Consider the following 25,041-nt stretch of genomic DNA (forward strand, 5'->3'; position numbering starts at 1 on the left):
CTATTATCTGAGATCGATAGCAAGGGTTTCTCCACGCTTGAGGACGTCACCACTTTGTGCGCATTCGTCATTCTTTAGCTCCGCCCACACGATACGCCTCCAGGCGCTCGTTTTTTTCCGGAAAGACTCGGTACAGCCCATATTTCTTTTATAAATATAATAAAACTAAAGACTTTTCGGAGATATGAAGGATGCAATACTACTCTATAGGTACTCAAGATTGACATGAGATTGACTGAAACTGAGTGTTTCACCCCCCCTTTAAAGAAGCATTCCATTATCAAACATGATGTCTTCAAACATGATGGGAACACTACTTTTGAATGCTCTCTTTTAATGTTCTGAAACAAGTAGTAACATAATATAAAAGAAAAATGAAGATGAACATGCAACTAAACATTTAATAAAAATGCTCAATGAATAATGTACAGGTGCTGATCATGTAATTATAATATCAAAAAGTTGATTTATTCACTAATTCCATTCAATATTATATGAATTCATTACACACAGACATATATTTCATATATATTAAATGTTTATTTCTTTTAAGTTTGTTGAGGAATATAATATAAAACAAGTTTCACTTTTTGAATGGAATTAGTGAAATAAATTTGATGATATTCTAATTATATGACCAGCTCTTGTATATAATCAGTGCTTGGCATTAACTTTTTTTTGCTCAGCATCCACTGTGGCTAGTGGTTTTTCAAAGTTACTAGCCACTAAGCACTGCCCCAAAACTGTTGTTGGCTATATGTAAATGACCACTGTACAAACCCAAATTACTCTACATGAAATGTGTAACATGGCAGGTCATCAAATTTAGCCAAAGTCAGGCCTATTTAAATCCAGCATATATTGTGTATGAGTCCATTCAGTACATCCATATTTTCATGTGATTTGACAGTTTATTGTATTACATATCAAAAATCTAAAAGGTGTGCATCAATACCCGACCCCTAGATGAACACTTTACAGTTGGTTTTATGACTGTAAGTCATTCTATTCAAATGCTATTGAAGGTTGAAATGTGTATACGTCGTGTATGTATATGTTGTATGTAACTTTAGAGAGGGTCTCTAAATTTGCGGATCTCGAACGTCCAACGTCAAGCCAACTTTATGCCAGTCACATCAGATGCACTGTGGTTCTGTTGTGATCTTTGTTTGAAACTGTTTTCGCTGCTGAAATAAAACAAAAAGCACTGAAGTCAATCGATGATGAATTAATTTCACGAATGAATCTCTGCTGTGTTGTTTATGATGAGAGTGTACATTTCAGTAAGTGAAAGTGCACTGAACAAAACTAATCGGAAAGCCTCGAATTATTAGACATTGCATTCATCAGCTCAATAGAATCATGTGTGATTGGTTATAATGCATGACAAAAGTGGCTTGTGGGAGTGACTGTTACACACCAGAGCTGAAATACACCCACAAATTACAGTTTTGGTGGGTGTTAAAGTCAAGCCCTGCAAATAATTTATAAATAACGCTTCTGAGCTAACATTATTAAAGACATAAATAATTGTATGTTGTTCATAACTTTGAGAGAGCCTTGCCAGAATGTTAGCTTAAGTTCTGAGAACGTTCCCTGTTAGCTTCGGATGGAGTCTGGAGAAATCAAGAACTCAATCAATCTAGTAAGCAGGTCTCATCCATTACACCTGACACATATTGATCCGTGGCTTTGCATTTATCCGCTGTCTTACTGTACACTTGGGACATAGGGATGTTCAGTGTGTCATGCACCTCAGTGGAGGATTAACTAGATCAGAGGAGTTAGATGAGAAGATACATGTTGCTATTGAGCGTGTGACAAAGTGCTGGATCATGAATTCCTCTGGGTTCAGAGAGTGTCATTCCATCATGTGCTCAGGAGGAAATGTGTCAGTAAATATAATGGCGGTTTCTCAATATGCGTTGTTTAGTGATCTTGCGTCCTTGTGTTATCGCTATACGTCATCATTACTGTCGACGTTCAATTCCAATACTCAAGAACGCAAGTAAAGAGGACGCATGAAAGAACCCAGATGTGGTCTTGATATCGAGGATGCATCGAATGCAGAATTGAGAGAATCGAACTGTTAGAAATTCCAGAAGATGCTGCAGGTGGTTGACATACGAAAGCATGTAAGCTTTAAACTTCTCGTGTTCACATATATTTCCAGCTGGCAAATGTCAATGTTAATGTCAATGTCAATGTCAGCTTTATTTATATAGCACCATTCAAACAACACACGTTGACCAATGTGCTTTACAACATCTATATATAAAAGAAATAAAAACAATAGTAATGACACATATACACATATTAATAATCATAATAAAAATATTCTCTATCTCTATCTCTATGTATTCATATCTATTTCAATACTAGGGATATGCCATGGAAAACAAGTGTGTCTTAAATTGTATTTTAAAAACATGTACGGAAATCAGCATCCTTGACATTTATTGGTAAGCTATTCCAAAGTCTAGGTGCTACTGCCGCAAATGCACAATCCCCTTTCCGGCTTAATTTAGTCCTTGGAATTTGTACATACATTACATTTTGTGTAATTTTATTAAGGCGAGACTTTACAGGCAAATACAGTTTTTTCATGCATCTGTCAATTTGTGCTTTTTAGCTTTTCATAAAAAAAAATTCAGATTAGTGGCAAGGAAACATCGAAAATTATACTTAAGTGTATCTTTTATAGCACTTTATCTATTTGCATCTGTAGATTTCAATTACAATACATATCTTTAACACTTAAAGACAGAGAGCGCCGGCTAAAAATAACTATAAATCTAAAATGTTTAATAAGTTTTAAACCGCTAATCCAATCTGTATGCTGTAAACTGCACCACAAAAAAAGAGAATCTCCCCTTATGCAGGTATAACATGTCTAGCGATTGATCATTCAGAGGCTCTCTAGTCAGTGTATGCAGCATTGATTTGTCAAGGAAACCCGCGTGGGATGGTCCCCTGGGCCAAACAGAAATATTTTTTTATCCCCCCGTGTCCAGATTCGTTGAACTGTCATTAACTCAACCAATAAACACAGTGTTTGGTCTTTTGAACCACCAATCACGTTTCTCTGAAAAATGTATGTGAAAGTGGTTGTGAATTTGCATGCATGTAAACAACAGAAATAAGCGCGTGCAGAGCACTGTCTCACAGTGCACAGCACACAAATATAATAACACATTATTTAACATAATAAGCTATACTCATTTAAAAAAAAAAAAAAACTGCATCTTTATGAGTTTATTCTTTCAAGGTCACCTGGCAAGACCATTCTCCACAAAAACGCAAGTCCATTCTTTGCATTCTTGGAATTGAGAAACAGCCAATGTTTCCTGAGGTGCACTTATAATGTTAATATGACAAAGCTCGAATCATTTCAGATTGGTTTCTTGAACATGACAATGAGTTCACTGTACTAAAATGTCCCTCACAGTAACCAGATCTTAACCCAATAGAGCATCTTTGGGATGTGGTGGAATGGGAGCTTTGTGCCCTGGATGTGCATCCCACAAATCTCCATCAACTGTAAGATACTATCCTCTCAATATGGGCCAACATTTCTAAAGAATGCTTTCAGCACCTTGTTGAATCAAAGCCACATAGAATTAAGGCAGTTCGGAAAGCGAAAGGGGGTCGAACACAGTATTAGTATGGTGTTCCTAATAATCCTTTAGGTGAGTGTGTATATATATATATATATATATATATATAATATGGTGTTTATGTTATTAGAAATAAAAAAGGTGTAATATTGTAAAATGTTATTAAAATATAAAATAACTGTTTTCTATTTAAATATATTTTAAAATGTAATTTATTCCTGTGATGCAAATAATGAATAAAAAGTTCCAAAGAACAGTATCTGAAATATAAAGCTCAAAATTCAGCTTTGCATCACAGAAATAAATTACATTTAAAAATATATTCAAATAGAAAACACTTTTTTTTTTTTTTGTATTTCTAATAACATAAATGCAGCCTTGGTGAGCAGAAGAGACTTCTTTAAAAACATTCAAAAATCTTACCGTTCATAAACTTTTGACCGGTAATAAATAAATGTTATATATATATGTTATATATATATGTTGTCAAACTGGTATTCACATTTAATATTATGATCCTTACCTGTGTCTTGTTTAGTTGATCACTATCCCATTTTTAGTGCTTAGTTTGATCTGTTAATGGTCAGTTCTTGTCTATGTTGTGTATGTGTAAGTAGTTAATTTCCTTGTAAATGATCATATTTTATTTAGCAGACAAACCTGCGGCCTCTATCTTTTCCTCCTGTAATGTCAGTGACAGTTATACATGACAGAAGTAACTGTAAAGAGATTATAAGATGTCTCTTATGTTTTTAAACACTGGAATTACAATACAATAAGATAAAAATACTAAGCAAGAATTTTTTTTTGCTGTGTAACAGTGGAAAGGTGGTTCGTGTTCTTTATAACGTAACATTTATATTTGCAACCTTTTTGCACACTCACTCAGTTCATTCATCCATGCAAGTGACCTTCAGGTTCATGTGAAAGCTAATAAAGATTTGATATTTTTCCCACTGTGTGAAGGCTGTTTCCTGGAGCAATAAAACATGTTGATCCATAAAAACTAGGTATCTACTTCCTGCTGGGCAGAGTCCTAGACACAATACATACATCACACACGTCACGTTTTGTGTTGCTGATCCTTGTGTGTGTGTGTGTGTGTGTGTAGGTTTCTATGTCCTCAGAGACCTGTGTCAGTAATAGACGGGTGAATATGGGGTTGCTGAGGTGTCCTGCGTGGTTTGAATCATGGTTCTGTGTAGTTGTTGGGGTGTTTTCCTCCTGTCTGGTGTGTAAAGAGTCGCTCCTGATCTTCTGGTCTGCATCTCATGTTCCTTCTGTGCGTCTGTGTTTTTTTTAAGCTGTTTTCAGGTAAAAAGTTTGTGTCTGATCACTTAGTTCAACACACATGATCTGATCTTCTGTCCGTATCAGTAATTATAGGAAAACTACAATCAGTGGTCATGAATAAATGGCTTCATGTCCATTTGATTGATATATTTAGAGGTTGTGACTGTTTAAATTAGTACCAATACAATATTTGTGGGCCAGTGAGCATACTTGTTTTTACATTTGCTGTGTTCCAGTTCGCCTACTTATTCTATGCCCTAAAAGTATATGTTTTTGTGAAGTAAAAGTACACACTTTTGAGTGTGTAGCAGGGTATACAGCTTTTGGACAAACTAGTACTTTGTCATAGCTGCGTTTTAATGGACGCTCTGATGCTCAGTTACACGCATTCTGTCACCGATTAAACTGCCCTGTCAATCATTCTGTCACAGTTAAAATCCTCCACATTCAATCTGATTTAATTCTCTACCGTTTCAGAGAGAACTGTAGCAGCACGTGGATCTGCCAGTCGTGGGTCTTTCATGCGGAGACTCTCCTCATGTGTTTGCAATTTGCATAATGATGCATTTAATTACCAAACGCATTATTACAAAAGCTCACAATGCTGTTGCAGATTAAATATAATGTGGATAACATTGAAGAAATATCTTTTTGTCAGCTTTAATACTGATAATTAATCACCCAAAACCCTCTATCTAAACCTCTCTACTTAACCATCGCACTCACACACCCGTTATGTTTGTATTTTTCTAACAGTTTTTTTCCGTGTTTGTAGTTCTAATCAAATTTTCGTCCGACCTGCACTTCGGATTCTTAAAAGGAAAAAGTAGACCATCCGGATATCTTTGGAATACTTATTTCAACATACTTCGATTTGGGACAACTAATTCTAATTTCAAATACTATTTAGGGCAGACCGTATGTGAATTGGGATGCAGCAATTGTACTTATATTTAAAAATACCTTCATGTAATTACAGCAGTGATTCATTTCTGTAATTACATCTATAATTACACTGTTGTCCTCATAATCCCTAAAAACCTTACCCATACCTGTCCTAAACTTAACTGTATCCACCTCAATAGCAGCACAAGTACAACATCAACACGTTTTTTTTTATTTTTTTTTTTATGTAACTATTAAGACATAGCCTTACAAGCCAGACCTACATCAAAATGTTTGGTCTGTAAACTCACCATTGTAAGACTGAAAAAACTAGTATATGCCGAAATGTCTGAATGAAGAACAAGGACTCTCTGAGAAAATAAAGGAAATTAACATCTGAACTGTCCCTCACACACCACTGGAGACGCAAGTCTCACCTCAGTATCAGCTAATCTACATTTTTCCCTATATACCCCGTCTCCCCAATTCCTTCCCTGTCTCATGCTGAGATCACCTGAAAATACACACAAAATCTCTATATTACAATGTCAATCTACACGATACAGTATTATATGTGTTTGATATCATTTGAAATGTTTCAGTGCGACTGGTACAAATATCTCAACTCCACAGAAGTTAACCAAAAGATAATCAATGTTTTAAGAGTTTAAAGATATCTTGTCTTAGTTTGGTGGGTGTGGCTTTCAGCCATTTGGCCTTTGGATCAATACAAGTCTTGATCAATGCAAATTCCCATTGTGAACTTGTGTTTACACTTCAAAGAGTTTGTGCATTTGTTTCTGGGTATTTAAGGGAATGTTACAAATAGCTCAGGGCTTGACACTTTAAACTGGTCAGCCCGTAATGTTGGATGTCTCAAGATAGCCAGCATTATGTAGTTTTCAGAAGTCAGGTATACATTTCATTCTTTACTTCAGAGTATTTGATGTTATATATGGATTACCTTTTAATTGACTATGTAATTGGCTTTATACATTTACCTGACTGTTAAATAAATTGTTACACTTTGATTGATTCTGACTTGCTCTGGAATTATTCAGGTTGGATATAATTTCAACAAAGGGTTAAACGGAATAATTAAATGTGTAGTTAAACTATTAAAGAATGACCAAATAACCAATTGGCATTCTAACCCAAATTCTAAATTATAATTAAATGGAGTCAGATAACGAGGAATTGGAATAAAATCCCCTTTTCCCGCTGAAAAGACCGAACGCGCAGCGACCTTCACCCGCCGATCGTTAGCCTCCATTGGGACGATTTGGGCGGCCTTACACCATTGACAGCTCAATCCGAGGGGCGGGATAAACAGTTGTCTTTCAAACTCCCTCTGCACGTGATTGGATAGCGCTACAACTAGGGTTGGGAATCGTGAGAAATTTTCCGGTTCCGGTTCCGATTCCGCCTAACGATTCCGGTTCCGATTCCGGTTCCATTAAAATTATTAAACAAATAGTGGTAAAGGAAAAAGGCACAATACGCAACTTTAAACAATACTTTTTTGGGTTTATTACTTGCTCTCAAATTAATTTACAGGTTGGCAATGTCAAAAAAAAAAGTCCTGTACTATACATATATTACAGGATTAATCGAGCCATATGGAATTTATGGAAATTAAAATAAACATGTTCAAATTTACACCTCTGAAATTGTCTTATTACATTTTCTCTCTCTGTTTTAGGGATGTTAACCGATGACCGTTTGACCCATGGTTGACCGTATCAACGTTAACTGATCAAAGTTGTCGGTTAAATAAAAAAGTGATCTCTAAATTAGGCTATTATAGACAGTGGACTAAACGCTACTACAGTTAGCCATCTCATTCCAAAATCTTTTTGTGTGAAGTGAACATATCCCTCGCGCTCAATTTTTCATAACTCTCCTGTTTGTACTTAATAAACCAATAAAAACATTTGCCGCGAGGTCGCAGTGTTTGCGCGCTCACAAGGTTTGCAAAAAGTAAACAGTTAGAGCCAGAGCTGACGACAGTATGAAGCGTGCATTCCGCATAAGATGGGCTTACATTTGGAATATATATATATATATATATATATATATATATATATATATATATATATATATATATATATATATATATACATTTCAGTGGTAACACATAAGGTGTTGATCGTCTTTCTTTATTATTGTTAGCACTAACTTACCTCGAACTAAAGCGGCGTCTCTTCAGAGCTGTCATTTTCTTAAATGAGCCGCGGCAATGTTTCAAATGAGCTCATAACGCTAGACAAATGCCTTTATTTTCAACACGATCACCTTGTACCCAAACCATTTCGAAACTAATGAGCCATTGTCCTCAGATTACAAACAAGCTCCTCGGCGCCGCGTTTGCGGGACTCGCGCTGTGGGGGATTTTAAAAAAGTGACGTGAGGGGAAAGGAGGCGGTAGCGCTAGGACAGTGTGTGGGTGTGAGTATGTGTGTGTGTGTGTGTGTGTGTGTGTGTGTGTGTGTGTGTGTGTGTGTGTGTGTGTGTGTGTGTGTGTGTGTGTGTGTGTGAGAGAGAGAGAGAGAGAGAGAGAGAGAGAGAGAGAGAGAGAGAGAGAGAGAGAGCGGGAGCGCGGCTCGCGGCTATGCTCCCAGCGCTTCGCACACACATTACACCAGAACCGTTTTCGGAACCGACACTCAGGAATTTCGCGTGGTTCCGGTATTTTTCAAAAATCAGTATCGGTTCTGCATAAGAACCGGTTCTCGGTTCCCAACCCTAGCTACAACTAACCAGAGCAACGTGAACCGGAGCTAGTTGATAGATACAATTTTTGCCATATCAGCAAATCAGCAAAACTCAGAACACATCTTCCCTTCTTAAGAATTATTTCAGTGCTGTTCTTTGTTCTTTTCTCAAATAAATGCTTAACTCCAAGTCTTCCAGAGTCACGGCCAAAGCTGATTCGAAAGACCGCCGCTCGCCAGCTTCTTTGTTTACAAGTACCACGCAACTCTGCCGTCATTATGTTAAGCCCAGCCCACCGACTTAATACACGATGTGATTGGCCTGACCAGGGTTTTTACAGCTCAGAAGTGTATTGAGAGTTGCTAGACTACACTCGTGGCAGATTAGATTTGCTGCCTCTAGGGTGCGTCTAGATTTCAAGGCTAATAAAGACACCTAATATGAGCCTTTTAAATGTGAGTCTAAAAATGTGAATACATAAAGCTGCAGAATCAATGTGAAAACACTTATTTTGGACTGGTTTTTAATGTTCATGGTGTAACACCTAATAAACACAGAACTAGAACTCTTCCGTTAAAATCAACAAGCCCTAGACACAGAGTGAATGAGAGAAACGTCTTCACTGATTTAGATGCAATTGAGCATTCAGTACATTTAAATGAACCCTGAACAAGAAACTCAAGACTGGATTGGTAGCAGTTGCAATAGATTTTACTTTCATTATTCTTCAAACATTATGGGAACGTTAATTTAAAATGTTCTCTGAACATTCTGAAAGAAGTAGCAACCTTTAAAAAGCGCTAGACAAACATTTAAATGGTTAGTTTACCCAAAAATGAAAATTATCCTATAATTTACTCAACCCATCCTAGTTGTATATGACATTCTTCTTTTAGACGAATACAAACAGAATTATATTTAAAAAAATATCCTGGCTCTTCCAAGCTTTTTAGTGGCAGTGAATGGGGCATTGGTTTGTGAATCTGAAAAAAAGTGCCCTCATCCATCATAAGTAATCCTTATGACTCCAGGGGGTTAATAAAGACCTATGTTTGTGTAAGAAAAATATCCATATTTATAACTTAATAGACTAAGGCGAACGAAGTTCACACGAAGTTAGAACTTTCCCTGTCCAATCTTTTTTTCCCCTCCTTCTTTTTTCCCCTCCTTCGCCTCTCGCTGCAAAAACGCGTTCTGTGTGATCTGGGCCTAAAAAACGGAGAAGAAGACTTGGAGCATGCGTCAAGACGTCAGACACTCCACACTGCATACAGAATATTGGATAGGGAAAGCTCTGGCTTGGTGTGGATGTGGCTAAATAAATAGCAGTTTCAGGCTCCCAAAACACCGGATCCATCTAGACAAAATGTCGATACAATACAAAAAATGTCTGTATGCAAAACGTGTTTCCATGTGTACGTAGCTAGCTTCTGATAGATGGCCCACGTAAGTCGACTAACTGTGGGAGTGTAACCTCTGATGTAGGATTTAGGAGTAGCGTACGCTTTGAACGCCGCTCGCTGTTCAAACAAACTCAAGCTCCTCATATCAAAATCCTCCCACATTTCTCTTTAAAACTTCATGAGCAGTTTTTTGTTTTGCTCTATCCTCTGCGCTTCCCCTTTCGTCAATGCAAAATCTAGATATTTTTCTTACACACGATTCGGTTTCGATTTGATTTCGCCCTGCAGCTCAGGCTGGAAACCTGTACATTCATTTACCCTGCTTCTTTTACACCTTTGTAGGAACTAGGGGTGTCCCCGACTAAGGATTTACACATTCGAATCAGAATTTTCGAATCTCTCTATGGTCGACCAAAAGTCGAATCATATGTGTGTGTGTTAACCATAGACTGGGAAAAAAAAAACGGTATAAACGGGTTGGGAAGGGCAGGACACTAGTCATTAGGAGGCTAAGACTATTTTTATTTTACTTTACACACGGCACACAGCCACCACTTTTAATAAAGTGATCAAAACTGGCTACACTACATTCGTAAATTAACCGTTCTCTCATAACATTTAAAAGCCACGATCGAAACACAAAACATCACACAAATTTATAAAAGAACATTTTGATAAATAAACCTAAAAAAAATACCTGCCTAGAGAGGAAAAGACCACTTTGAGGGCGTTTATATGCAGGTTCTTAAGCCGATGGTGCCTGAAGGGGGTTGCACACCGGACTGAAGCTCAGCGCCGTGTCTCAGGTAACATTATCTCACTTCAGGCTGACGTGAACATTGTATACGGGCGAGCTCAATTTTGAATCGACTTCTGACAGAAGAGCTGCACGATGAGTGTATCTTGTAGCACAGGGTGAAATCAGTATGTACATTCACGATTTGAGGGAAATATACATTTAATCGCCGCGGAGAGGCGTCCAATGCCGCCGTTGGTGTATGTGTTCGAATTTTAAAGGCGCGGCGCGTCTGGTGCGAAGCTCAGTGCCCTTAAAGGGGCGATTACTCAGCGCCGCGACACGTCTTTATAACACTAATATTGAGCACCCCCATATTGCCAAAATGGTATGATCCTCGTTTCATAACACCTGCGAAGATTCGACCATGAGATCGGTGGTCGAATCCGGTCCTGCATATCGATGCATCGAATCTTCGACTATTAGGGGTCACCCTTATTAGGAACCAATCACAGACCTGCTTATCCACCTGGCGCGCTATTGGCAGGTTTAACACAGTGACCGATAAAGAAGGATGGATCTATGCCCGTTGAACACGCCTCTTGTGGTCTGATTGGTTGAAGGACTATCCAATTACATACAGAGTCATTTGAATTATGCCCGTTGATCACGCCTGTTGTGCAGTAGAAAATACAGAGCAGACTCCTCAGACCAGTGTTTAATCTTAAAAGATCGAGTATGGTTTGGTGGTTGCTAGACAATGAACTATCCATTTAAAAAACATTCCATGAACAATCTATATATTTTGATAACATTGTTAAAGATTACATTACGTTACTGGGAGATTGTTGTTCATAACTTTCACATGAACCTTGCCAGAATGTTCTGAGAATGTTCCCTGTTTGAGTAGATATACATTTATACTAAAAACCAGTGACGGTGTCAGAAGAAATGACGTGTCATTTTTTTCAGAGGCATGTGCTGGGAAACCGTTTGATGTTGAGGTCTAGTTGTAAAGGTTTTGCTTCTCCTGTGTTGGTCTGCAGGAGAATCACTGCAGGCGAATCAAGATTCTGGGCGACTGCTACTACTGTGTGTCTGGCCTGACGCAGCCCAAAACAGACCACGCTCACTGCTGTGTGGAGATGGGCCTGGACATGATCGACACCATCACGTGAGTGTGTGCATCCTGCTCTGTGCTCAAGGGCAGCCGGCTGATGAGCTTTGCCCATAAATCTACTCTTCCACCAAACGCCCTGCGTTCTCAACAGACTGTGTTCCTGTGAGGGTACACTGAATCTCCAGAGGATTGTTTTTATTGACAGTTATAGTTACAGCCTCATACATTTCAATTATGATTATGAATTTTCTGCAACATAGTGATGATTGAGTTTTCACCAAATTTGGCTCATATTTTCATAATCAGATCATACAGTGTGCACAAAGAGCTTTTGGTATATCAAACTGTCCTTGTGTATTTTTAGGAGCACATCTGATCTAGTGAGACTGATCTTTGAAACCTTCTGAGAAATGAACATGACATGAGCATGCACTGCAAAAATACTCTTTTTATTTAGTATTTTTTTTCTTGCTTCCAGTCCAAATATCTAAAAAATCTTAAATCAAGATGCAATAAGTAAAATTATCTGTCAATGGGGTGAGAAAAATAATCTTATTTCTATTTGAGATGGAAACAAGAAACAAGATTTCAATCAGAAACAAGATTAGTTTTCTCACGCCATTGACAGATAATTCTGCTTGTTTAAAAAAAAAAAAAAAATTCTTATGTCATTTTACTGATCTAGATATTTAGACTAGAACCAAGACAAAATTACTAAGTAAGAAGAGCATTTTGCAGTGTGGCAACACTGACACCTGCTTGGATTAGATTTTGTTTTTTTTTAATGGTCACCAGTTACCCAGTCAACAGGGTACATACTCTCAAAATTGTGAACAAAATTCTTCCTGTAACAAAAATAGAATGTTTGTTCAAAGTCATCTGGTCTCTTATGCTCTCAAAATGTTAGCACAAAAACATTTATAAATCATTCATGGAATTATGGAACGTATTAGTTTTTAAATGTTGTTTCTTTTTTCAGAACATTCAGAGAACATTTCAAAGTTACATTCCCATAATGTTTGAAGAAGGATACAATGGAATGTTCCCTTGACGTTCACATAACCAAGAAAAATGTTTTTAAAACATTAAAAAAACTGGACGTTCCAAACGTTTAGAGAACCTTCGGAAATAACGTTTTCTTAACTTAAAGGTGCACTATGTAGTATTTTTGCAGTAAAATATACAAAAACCACTAGGCCGCTGTTATTTATTTTGTTCAGTTGAGTATCTACAATATCCCAGAAGTTTCCAACTATTTGTAAATTGTGAGAAAATTGCTATTTTAACTAAGGACTGGGACGTTTCAGCATTGCATTTGACAGAGTCGCCTGTTAATTGCGTCATATCTGCGTTACCCTCGGTTTCGGCTTTTATTTGGCAGGAGCGCATCACTCTTAGCAGTGTGAACAAGTGAACGCACGGAGTAAAGTCATAACATCGTTTTGAACATACTTAAATGTATCTAATATGATAAACAGAGCAGCATTACCTCAAAATCATAACCGGAAGAGCTGATCAGTGCAGGCGCCCGGCGACTGTCTCCCGTCCCGTCATAATAAAAGTCCCGGTATTCGCGAGGCGGGTATTTGTTTAACAATCGCTCCAGCAGCTGTACTCAGGTCCATAACACTCCATAACACTCGGTCCTGCTCTGCTTTAGACTACAGTAACGTTAATAACCGCATGCATGAACGTGATTTCTACCCGAGTCCTATTTTCCTACGGCTGTGAGGTGAAGACCACATCTCCCAAGATGTTGCGCTCACACTTTGCGTCATCAAACTACGATTTGTTTTGAATAGGTGCCCTCCAGTGGACGGAAAGCTGCATAGTGCACCTTTAATAGCAACATTATAGTGAAACATTCTTTTTAGCTAGAAACTCACCCATGAAATAAAGTAATTTTACCCATTTCAAACAGGAAAAGAGGCTAATTCGAAGAATCTGAATACTTTTTATATACCTACAACCATGATGTAATTAAAGCTACACTGTGTAACTTGTTTAGTTTATTTTTAGCTAAAAACACTTAGTTCTTTCAAAAATATATGTGCTCATTAATGTATATTTACTTCTTTTAAGTAATAAAGTATTCTCGTAAGTTTATAATATGCCATTGAAAATACATACGGGTGAGGGGTTCGAATGCTGGTCGCCATGTTGCCCCTCCATCTTGAAAGTACATTAGCCAAAGAGGGACATACCCATAAATTCAAGCTTCGCCTTTCGCGTTTTAATACTCAATGGCACCGTGTCGAATGTGAAGAGGAGGATTGCAATGTTAATCTTGGACTAAATCGGCCACCGTAGGAGTTAAAACGAAATTAGAATTGAGAGGAACAGAAAGTATTATTCACTGGATGGTCATATACCTTTTCACCGCTAGATGGGGGAAAATATCACACAGTGTAGCTTTAAGGTTTTTTAAATAACTTTGTGTAACGTGAGATAGGGAAAGGGTTAATTTACCCAAAAATTACACGTAAGACCTTCGCTCATCTTCGGAAAACAAATGAAGATATTTTTGATGAAATCCGAGAGCTCTCAGATCCCTCCATTGACAGCTATCAAATTAACACTTTACAGGTCCAGAAAGGAAGTAAAAACAATCCAAAACAGTTGTTAAAATAATCCATGTGATTCCAGTGGCTCAACCTTAATTTTGACGAGAATACTTTTTCTGCGTAAAAACAAACAAAAATAAGGACTTTATTCAACAATTTCGGTTTTCCATGTGCCAGGCTTTCAAGATCTACGCGGCAGCCGATGCTGTTCATGTGAGCACCATGACGCATGCAATGTAAACAGTGTAGGAGACATGGTCATTGTTGTTTTTGCACACAATTAGTATCTCATTGCTTCATTAAATCAAAGGGGTCATTAATTGAGATATCAACTTTCCCATGAGCTTTTGATATATAAAAGGTCATGGTAATATAAGAATATCCTGTAAGTTTCATAGTTAAAAAACGTCCTTGTTAGTCAAAAAAAATTAAGTTTATTGACAGCAGGCCCAGCAGAGGAGAGATCTCAGAATGTCCCAGGCTGTGACGACGTTGTGTGGTGAAACACCGCCTCAACAGAAGCTGTAGCCCCGCCCACCGACTCGTGCCTGGAGCTAAACCGGATCGAACTTCCAAGCAATAAACATGCTGCATAAGCTTCATTCGGATTCAAATATTATGACTGCATGGATGAACTTTATTTTTAATGAATATCCAGCTCAGGTGGGGAAAATATTGTGCGTTTTTTCTTTCATTTCACCACAGATTAATTTGTAAACAAGAGACTGCAGATTTCTCAGACAGGATGAGATTACATGAATGAATGAAGCAACATACTTATTATGTGAGTAAAAAATGTTTTTATATGTGATAGTATTGTATTATTACAGATCGTTTGATCTATTGATTATGTGTACGCATCTTACTGAACATAACTTAGAATGCTGTTACATGTTTGGACCAGGGCTTGCAAAGCCCAAAGTCCCAGGGCTATGTGTTTCCCAGACGGGCTACAAAGTGTGTTGTTCAATTTTTTGACTTGATTTTTGAAGGACAAATACAGTCGCGGAAGTTTTGATCATGCTTTGATTTGTCTGTCTCTGCAGTGAGGCTTGTGTGTGCGTGCGTGCGTGTGTCAGAGATGCATGGTTTGCAGTTATTGACATTTTGCGAGCCTTGTGGGACAAATCTTTCAAAACAAATCCATGTGTACAAACCTGAAGCTTATTAATATGCAAAGCTTATCCAATCGTAGGCATTGGATGTTACTTACATGTCTTCAGTGCGGCACGACCATAAAAACCGTATTCATTATGATGTTTTTTTAATGTAAAGAACAGCGAACGTCATAAGTTGACCTCAGACAACAATATAAAAAACAAAAACAAAGCCAGTTCCTGACAGCTTTAAGGTTAAACTGCTGGTGTCACGTGGACCATTTGAACAATGTTTTACTACCTTAAAAGTGTTAATTCGATAGCTGTCAATGGAGGGGCCTGAGACTGAGAGCTCTCGGATTTCATCAAAAATATATTAATTTGTTTTCTGAAGATGAGCGAAGGTCTTACGGGTTTGGAACGACATGAGGGTGAGTAATTAATGATAGAATTTTAATTTTGGGGGTAACTAACCCTTTAAATGAAACATCCCTAGCCCAAAGTAGGTGCCACTTTATCTGAGAAAGACCTGGAGATCGGGGAGGTGGAGGACGTGCAACATGCCTGCTCTGATTGGTTCCATCGTCTTTCAAAGGCATACATGATAGAATAGGTGTTCTTATTTGTAGTTGGTGTATGAAGGAGTGTCATTTAAAAAAGTGGAAAAGCTGTGCAGTTTTACTGAAGGGAAAAAACATTAGTCTGTTACTCGCAATGTCCCTGAAATGATTGTTCTGCAAAATCAAGCTTGTCTTTAGGCTAACGCACGGGCAACCCCACAACATTTAAATACAAATGCTTGGTTATCCACAGTAGGAGGGTCAGGTCTTCAGGTTGAGGAATGAATTATGACTTCAAGTATTTATGACATTTTGATTATTTCATATCACCATAGTATGAGAAAGGACATTAAAAGGATGTATCAGTATCTACCCCAGGTGCATCTCCTCCCAGAGCTGCAGGCTGCAGCTAGGTGTACATGCTTTATCCTCCAGTTTTACTCTTTGCATATATTATTCATAACTGTTTTGATATATTGACCTGTTCTCATCTAACCCACAAACAATTTGATCAAAGTGTCAAAAATTATCAGATTCTCTACAACTTCACACAAGCCTCTATATTTGCATATCAGTTTGATGACAGCACCACCTGCTGGTCAACAGTTTGACATGCATGCATTGCAATATACACAACCTGACAAAAGTTTGGAATAATTACGATTTTTAAATGTCTTTTAAAAAGAAGTCTCTTTTGCTCACCATGGCTGTATTAATTTGATCAAAAATACAATAAAAACTATGTGAATATACACTCACCTAAAGGATTATTAGAAACACCATACTAATACTGTGTTCGACCCCCTTTGACCTTCAGAGCTGCCTTAATTCTACGTGGCATTGATTCAACAAGGTGCTGAAAGCATTCTTTAGAAATGTTGGCCCATATTGATTGGTAATCATCTTACAGTTGATGGACATTTGTGGGATGCACATCCAGGACACGAAGCTCCCATTCCACCACATCCCAAAGATGCTCTATTGGGTTAAGATCTGGTGACGGTGGGGGCCATTTTAGTACAGTGAACTCATTGTCATGTTCACATGTTCATTTTGAAATGATTCGAGCTTTGTGACATGGTGCATTATCCTGCTGGAAGTAGCCATAAGAGGATGGGTACATAGCGGTCATAAAAGGATGGACATGGTCAGAAACAATGCTCAGGTAGGCTGTGGCATTTAAATGATGCCCTATTGGCTCTAAGGGGCCTAAAGTGTGCCAAGAAAACATCCCCCACACCATTACACTACCACCACCAGCCTACACAGTGGTAATAAGGCATGATGGATCCATGTTCTCATTCTGTTTATGCCAAATTCTGACTCTACCATCTGAATGTCTCAACAGAAATCGAGACTCATCAGACCAGGCAACATTTTCCAGTCTTCAACTGTCCAATTTTGGTGAGCTTGTGCAAATTGTAGCCTCTTTTTCCTATTTGTATTGGAGATGAGTGGTACCCGGTGGGGTCTTCCGCCTCAAGGTTGTGCGTGTTGTGGCTTCAAAAAATGCTTTGCTGCATACCTCGGTTGCAACGAGTGGTTATTTCAGTCAAAGTTGCTCTTTTATCAGCTTGAATCAGTCTGTCCATTCTCCTCTGACCTCTAGCATCAACAAGGCATTTTCGCCCACAGGACTGCCGCATACTGGATGTATTTCCCTTTTCACACCGTTTTTTGTAAACACTAGAAATGGTTGTGCGTGAAAATCCCAGTAACGGAGCAGATTGTGAAATACTCAGACCGACCCATCTGGCCCCAACAACCATGCCACGCTCAAAATTGCTTGAATCACCTTTCTTTCCCATTCTGACATTCAGTTTGGAGTTCAGGAGATTGTCTTGATCAGGACCACACCCCTAAATGCATTGAAGCAACTGCCATGTGATTGGTTGATTAGATAATTGCATTAATGAGAAACTGAACAGATGTTCCTAATAATCATTTAGGTGAGTGTATAGTAAAATGTTGTTTATTCCTGTGATCAAAGCTGAATTTTCAGTATCATTACTCCAGTCTTCAATGTCACATGATCCTTCAGAAATCATTCTAATATGATGATTTGATGCTTATTACCACAGTTTATGGAGCATCGCAGTTTTCAACATTAATCAGATTTTCTGACAAATCCGCATATTAGCTGATTTTCATTTATTGGTTCTCCCGAAAATGAAAATGTTATGTTTATCTGCTTACCCTCAGGGCATCCAAGATGTAGGTGTCTTTGTTTCTTTGGTAGAACACAAATGAAGATTTTTAACTCCAACCGTTGCTTGTATAATGCATCTCAATGGGGTGTTTTTCTATGAGAGCCCCTATGAGAGTGAAAAATAGACATACAAATCCATATTAAACCCTGCGGCTCGTGGCGACACATAGATGTCTTAAAGGTCCACTGAAATCAATATTGAAGTTTTTTAGCTTTTAGTATGACTGTGTTAGCCAAAACTATGTTCCAAAACTAGGACAAAATTTGGATTTAGGAGATATAGGCATTAAAAATGTATAGTCTCTCACTTCCGTAAAAAAGAATCTCAGATTTTGGTGACATCATCGCAGACTTTACTTTCTTGTCAAATCTTCTGTCCAATCAAAATGCTCTCTAGAATCGAAAGCCCGCCCCCTACACTGCTGAAGCTGTGGCTGAAATCGGTCAGTTGTTTACACACATTTACTAATTTCTACATGGTGAAAGGCACATAGCACACTATATATGTGATAGGAAACGATTCAGTGTAAATATGCTTTCATTTCAGGCGAATAAAGTCTGTAAAGTCTGTTAGTTTCACACACCGCAGCAGCGCACACACACCAATGTCTCTGGTCTAAATTTAGACTACAGACACGAGAGCGCAGCGCGGATCATATGCGCGAGTCCACGCAGACAACAAACATATCGACCCATTTGAATTCTGCACAGAATGCTGCATTTCAAAGCGATATGGAGGAGATTATGATGGTAAACAGTGTTAGAGGAATGGCTTTACCAAACAGAAAGGTCCGCTCTTGCGCTCTAGTCAAACTGTATATTAATGAAACGCTATTGGCTGTTTCAAAAAAGGGGAGGAGCTGCTAACAGCTGGAGCCGTTTCAGGGGAAATAACGTCAACACATTGAATAATGCTGTGCGTTTCAAAGCATTTCAGTGGGCCTTTAAGACACAAAACGATCGGTTTGTGTGAGAAACCGATCAGTATTTATATAATTTTTATCTCAAATACAACACTATGTACAAACACCGCAACCGCTCCATCACTTCCTGCAAGTGAGGTCAAATGTACAACATATGGCGTACCTCAATGGGATACAGGTGGCGGAGGTGATCTCTTGCGCGTATCTCTACGTCATATTGTGTAATTTTTACCTTACTTGCAGTCACTGATGGCATGGGGAAGGTTGATGTACATAGTGTATTTGAGGTAAAAAATTATATAAATACAACATTTTCTCAAACACAATTTATGGAGCATCGCAGCTGTTTTCAACAGTAATCAGATATGTTTTTTGAGAAGCAAATACGCATATTAGCTGATTTTCATTGTTTCATTTCTTAAAGGGGTGGTTGCATGCAATTTCACTTTTTTAACTTTATTTAGTGTGTAATGTTGCTGCTCGAACATAAACAGTATCTGCAAAGTTACAGCGCTCAAATTTCAATGCAAACAGAGATATTGTTTTTTAAATTTATGGCAGTTTATTGCCTACAAAAACTGCCGGTTTGGGCTACAACAAGCTTCTTCCCGGGTTGGTGACATCATAATCCCTTGCTAGTCAGCGCAGATGTGACTTTTGCCGGTAATGGTGAGGGGCGTGCTGTTTCCGGATAGCCAATAAAAATACATGAAACTACATTTGGCTATATAACCAATTTAAGACCATTGCGTGTTTCAGAGGGATGGGCTTCATAGAAGTGGGAAGCAAACGAGCCGTTCAAAGGACAGTGGAGACAGCGGTGTGAAATAAAGGTAAAAAATATAAGAAAATATGCCATTTAAAAAAAAAAGTATTAAGACATGTTATACTGCGCCCCATAAACACAACCAGGCCTAGAAAAAATCCACGGAACCACCCCTTTAAGACGTCAATGTGTCGCCACGAGCCGCTATGTTTAATATGGAATGGTATGTCTATGTGTTTTTTACTCTCATAGTGACTCTCATAGAAAAACACCCCATTGAGATGCATGATATGAGCAATTGTTGGAGTTTAAAATCTTCATTTACGTTCTACTGAAGAAACAAACACACCTGCATCTTGGATGCCCTGGGGGTAAGCAGATAAACATCAAATACAATTTTTTGGGTTAACTATCACTTTAAATTGAACACCTGCTCATTTCTTTGATTGGTTTGGTTTTGTATTGAGCTTCTTTTCTGTCAGTCTTTGTCCCATCTTTGTTGCATTTTAGTTGGTTGATCTGTCTTTGTTTTTGAAAGCCAAGTGTCCTGAGAACCTTTGTTTTATGTTTTAGTTCATTTTTAGTTTATTTAACAGGGACCATACATAACACAAACGATATGTCAGAGTTAGCTAAATAGCATTTGCATCGGCGATCACTGATCCCATGTTAAGTTTGTTAATAAATCATAACTGCTGTCAATAGATCCTGCTTTATCACATCTCTGCATCCGCCTACTGTGATAGTAATACCTGAAAATGCATAATAGGGCCTTTCTAAAATATTTTTTTTTTTCATAGAAAAGTTGTTCTAATATTTCACAATATTACTGCATTTTTGATCAAATAAACCCAGCCTTGGTGAGATTAAGAGACTACTTTCAAAAACTAATCAAGACTGATTATAGTTGTGATTTTCAAACTAGTGATTATAGACGACAGCTACAGTAAAACTATGAGTCATTAAGTGTGTCATTGTGCCATCAGATCGGTGGCTGAAGCCACAGAGGTGGATCTGAACATGCGTGTGGGTCTGCACACGGGACGCGTGCTCTGCGGTGTGTTGGGCCTCAGGAAGTGGCAGTATGATGTGTGGTCCAATGACGTGACGCTGGCCAACATGATGGAGGCTGGCGGACTGCCTGGGTGAGCATCTCAACCAATACTTGTTCTTGTCTACCCTAATCCTGCCTAATATGTTGTTTTGGATAGTTTTAGGACTGTTGTCCACTCATGTGGTTGGTTTGCAGGAAGGTGCACATCACACGCGCTACACTGGAGTGTCTGAATGGAGATTATGAGGTGGAGCCAGGAAACGGCCGCGAGAGACACGCCTTCCTGCTCAAACACGACATCGAGACCTTCTTCATAGTGCCATCTCACCGCAGGAAGGTGTGCGCTTATTCATACTAAAGAATATGATCACAATCGTCAACAAACTACAAACATGAAAATGACAATCAGTGTCCCTTTTTTAGTAATCGTGATAAATTAGGTATCATTGGAATGCTGAAACAGTCAAAATTGCTCCTGTGAAAACCGTTTTGAAATTGAACATTTTGTTGCAATACGAGCGATACTTTAAATCATTTTGGCAGGCTCCTCCCCCTAGTAGGCGGAGTCATGTTTCACATTTTACAAAAATGTACTGCACTTTTTATAATCAAAACTGTTTCTAATTGTGTTAAAAATATATTTTTGGCAAGGGCTGAGACTCAGGGTTACATATTTGGCGAACATGCATTAAAGGTCGTGTTCTTCACGATTCCATCTTTCAAACTTTAGTTAGTGTGAAATGTTGCTGTTAGAGCTTAAATAATACCTGTAAAATTATAAAGCTCAAAGTTCAATGCCAAGCGAGATATTTTATTTAAGAGAAGTTCCCTTTCAAAGCCTACAGCGAACGGTCGGTTTGTACGACACCCCTGCACTTCCTTGCAGGAATGACGTCACTAGAACCGTTTGTTGACTAACCCTCCGCCCACAAGAACACGCAAAATAGGGGGCGTGGTCTTGTTGCTCTCTCACGTGGAGAAGAGCGCGCATTCAGCGCTTGCATCTCCCCGTTATGGTAAGAGGCGGGACCTTTCCGGGCAAAGTGCGCTAAGCTGCTGTCCAATCACAACACGGGAAGCGCTGGCCCAATCAGAACTCGTTACATATTTCTGAAGGAGGGACTTCATAGAACAAGGAAATCATCAGGCCGTTTTTAGGGCAGAGAAAACAGAGCAGTACAGATAAGTAAATTGTGTAAAAAAATACGTCTCGGTTAAATATGTAACCCTCGTTCGCTGAAGGAGGGAACGGAGACGTACGTCAGAACTGAACCGAAGAATTGGGATCTCAATTCGTCGGTTCAGTTCTGACGTACGTCGAACGTGACCGAATGAAAGGGAACTATGTTTTTTTACACGCGAAAAAACATAGTTCCCTTGAACTCATGTTATATTGCACACTGTAAACATAATCAAAGCTTCGAAAACACGCGAAGAACGGGACCTTTAAAAAAATCAATGATTGGATGTCCACAATTGGATTTTTTTTTTTAGGTGCAGCGGCTAAACAGTATTTTACAGTAACCTACATTTTTTATAGCAATTTTAGAGTCCAAATATTTAGTAAACAATATGTTTTGTGTGAAATATATATAGTTTAGTATGTTTACAAACTTATTTCTGTAACTTTATACTTTTAACACCATGCTTAGTGTTACATTTAGCTTACGTTTCATATGGACAGTCCCTGAGGCCTATAACTGCTGATTTTCATATCACGATTTTCATATTCAGTCGATATGGGATGGGACTTGCTCCCAACTATTTTTTTTTTGTGCTTTTTTTCCAGATTTTTCCTGGTCTGATCCTGTCAGACATCAAACCTGCCAAAAAGATGAAGTTCAAGACCGTGTGTTACCTACTGGTGCAGCTCATGCACTGCCGCAAGATGTTCAAGGCTGAGATTCCCTTCTCCAACGTCATGAACTGTGAGGATGGGGACAAGGTATGTCTGTTTAAATGAGGACACACTTTTGCTGTTTGTGTATGATGAATGTAAAATTAATTAATTTTTTCCCCAAGACAAACTGTGTCTGATAGTAATGATGTAAAACAGCTGGTGTGTGTTGTCTTGATCTGGACATCATGCTGCTGTTCAGATCATTCCAGCTGCTGTCACCTTCCATAGCTTTCACACTTTCAGTCCAAATCCCATTATTTGTTCATACATTTGGAATATGATCTAAATTATTGACTGTCCAAGCTGTGTATCGTGACTATTCTGATCCGATTTGTGTGCCCTGTGGCACTCTTTTGCTTTCCGGTATATCTAAATTAGTTATTATGATAATGGAATTGCTTTGGTATGCCTATACCAAAAAACAACTACAGCATGCGCAGACCAGGCTAAATAGCAGTATATTGTAATGTTTCACTCAACCTGTACTTCGCAACAACACAACACAACCCATTTTGTACAGTGTGAAGTGTCTTTAAAGAGATAGTTCACCCTAAAATTCTGTCATAATTTACTGACCCTCAATTTTTTTCCAAACTTGTATCCAAACCAATTTCTTTCTTCTTCTGAACACAAAAGAAGATAATTTGAAGAATGTGGGTAACCAATGGTGCTCGGGGCTTTTATACTTTTATAGTATGGGGGAAAAAACACTAGGGAAGTAATTTGGTTACTGATAGTCTTTAAAATATCGTGCTATGTATTCAGTAGCAGAAAGAAAATCATAAGGTAGTTGAACTATCCCTTAAACTACTCTGTAAAAATATTTAAATTAATAATTTGAGACGATGCACTTATTGTACATGCATGCTTTACAATGCACTAATATTTAAAAATACTTGCATTTAATTACAGCTGTAATTAATTTTTTTAAATTACATATATAATTACACTGTTGTCCCCTTAATCCCTAAAAACCTTAAACCTACCCATACCACCAAACCTGTCCTAACCTTACTGGTTTCCCACCTCAATAGCAGCACAAGTGTTTGCAATGCAACATCAACAAAATAAGTACATGTACATAACAATTATAGTAGTTAAAGAAACCTGATATAAAGTGGGATCCAAAACCTTGTTTCCCTTTAGAAGTTGAAGTTTGACACGGCATCTGGAGTTGACGTTATGGGGAGTGGTGTCTGAACACGTGAACCAAACATGCCAATCTATTGGCCGACACAAGTCCATGAGTGGATATAGAGTTTTCGAACAGTGTGTTCCTCCATGTCGGTGCTTCCTTACACCAGAGGACTCACATGAGCTCTGCGTCATATGTCTCAGCCCAAAGCATACATGTGCAGCTCTTGAGGGAGCTGAATGTGCCCACTGTGACCCACAAGTTCCGATCATGTTCATCTCTCTTTATCGACTGTGCCTTGTGGCTCTGGCCCTGCAGTGCGGTGGCTATACTTTTGAGAGTTGCAAGTTATGCTGGCTGAGGAGTTCAGGAGATCTGCTTGATTGAGAAACACAGTCAGTGGATTCTTCCAATCATGCAGACAGTGAACTGGACGTGGTTGGAGAACAACATTATGATGTTCTCCCACTAGCCTTGCATATGGGGTAGGGATGGGCGATATGGACTAAAACATGTATCACGATATTTTATGGTATTTATTGCGATAACGATATCAATGGCGATAAATGTAGTACAATTCCCCTTGTTTTTGGCTACAAGTGAGAGCTGCACACATTCTTGAGAGCCTCAGAAAAACAAATAATGATCTAAAGCAAACATACCCGTCATGAAATAGTCTCCTATAATACATAAAAGAAACACCAGCCTTTTCAGAAATTGAAAAAATGCAGTTATACTTCTGTAAAAGTGCAGGTAATGTTTAAATAATGCAACTGTGCTGAAAAACTTCACACAATACAAACAATAAAGACAAGTTTGAAATGTAAACTCAGATTCTGTATTTATTCATATTCGCATGTTGCAAACAGTGTCAAAAATAGTGCAAACAGCAAAAGTAATAATCATGTCTCCAGATTACAAAAAAAAATAAACTGCAAATAATGATTTAATGATAGAACTTTAGTAATTTGAAATAAAAAAATATATTTTGTAGAAAAGGATTTGGATAATTTTTACTGGTATATCGCAAACGATAAGATATTGCCCATCCCTAATATGGGGAA

General features: G+C 38.2%; 1 protein-coding gene across 1 annotated transcript in view; it reads left to right on the top strand.

Annotated features, from left to right (window-relative positions):
• The window catches only part of adcy1b (adenylate cyclase 1b), a 110,865-nt gene that overhangs the window by 48,012 nt on the left and 37,812 nt on the right, over nt 1-25,041 (top strand). The window contains exons 5-8 of the mRNA XM_067452288.1: nt 11,696-11,823; nt 20,875-21,033; nt 21,138-21,279; nt 22,732-22,887. Coding sequence (XP_067308389.1) covers nt 11,696-11,823; nt 20,875-21,033; nt 21,138-21,279; nt 22,732-22,887 — 585 coding nt within the window. The remainder of the gene's footprint in view (nt 1-11,695; nt 11,824-20,874; nt 21,034-21,137; nt 21,280-22,731; nt 22,888-25,041) is intronic.

This window comes from Pseudorasbora parva, chromosome 9 (genome assembly GCF_024679245.1).
Source record: "Pseudorasbora parva isolate DD20220531a chromosome 9, ASM2467924v1, whole genome shotgun sequence".
Lineage (NCBI taxonomy): Eukaryota > Metazoa > Chordata > Actinopteri > Cypriniformes > Gobionidae > Pseudorasbora > Pseudorasbora parva.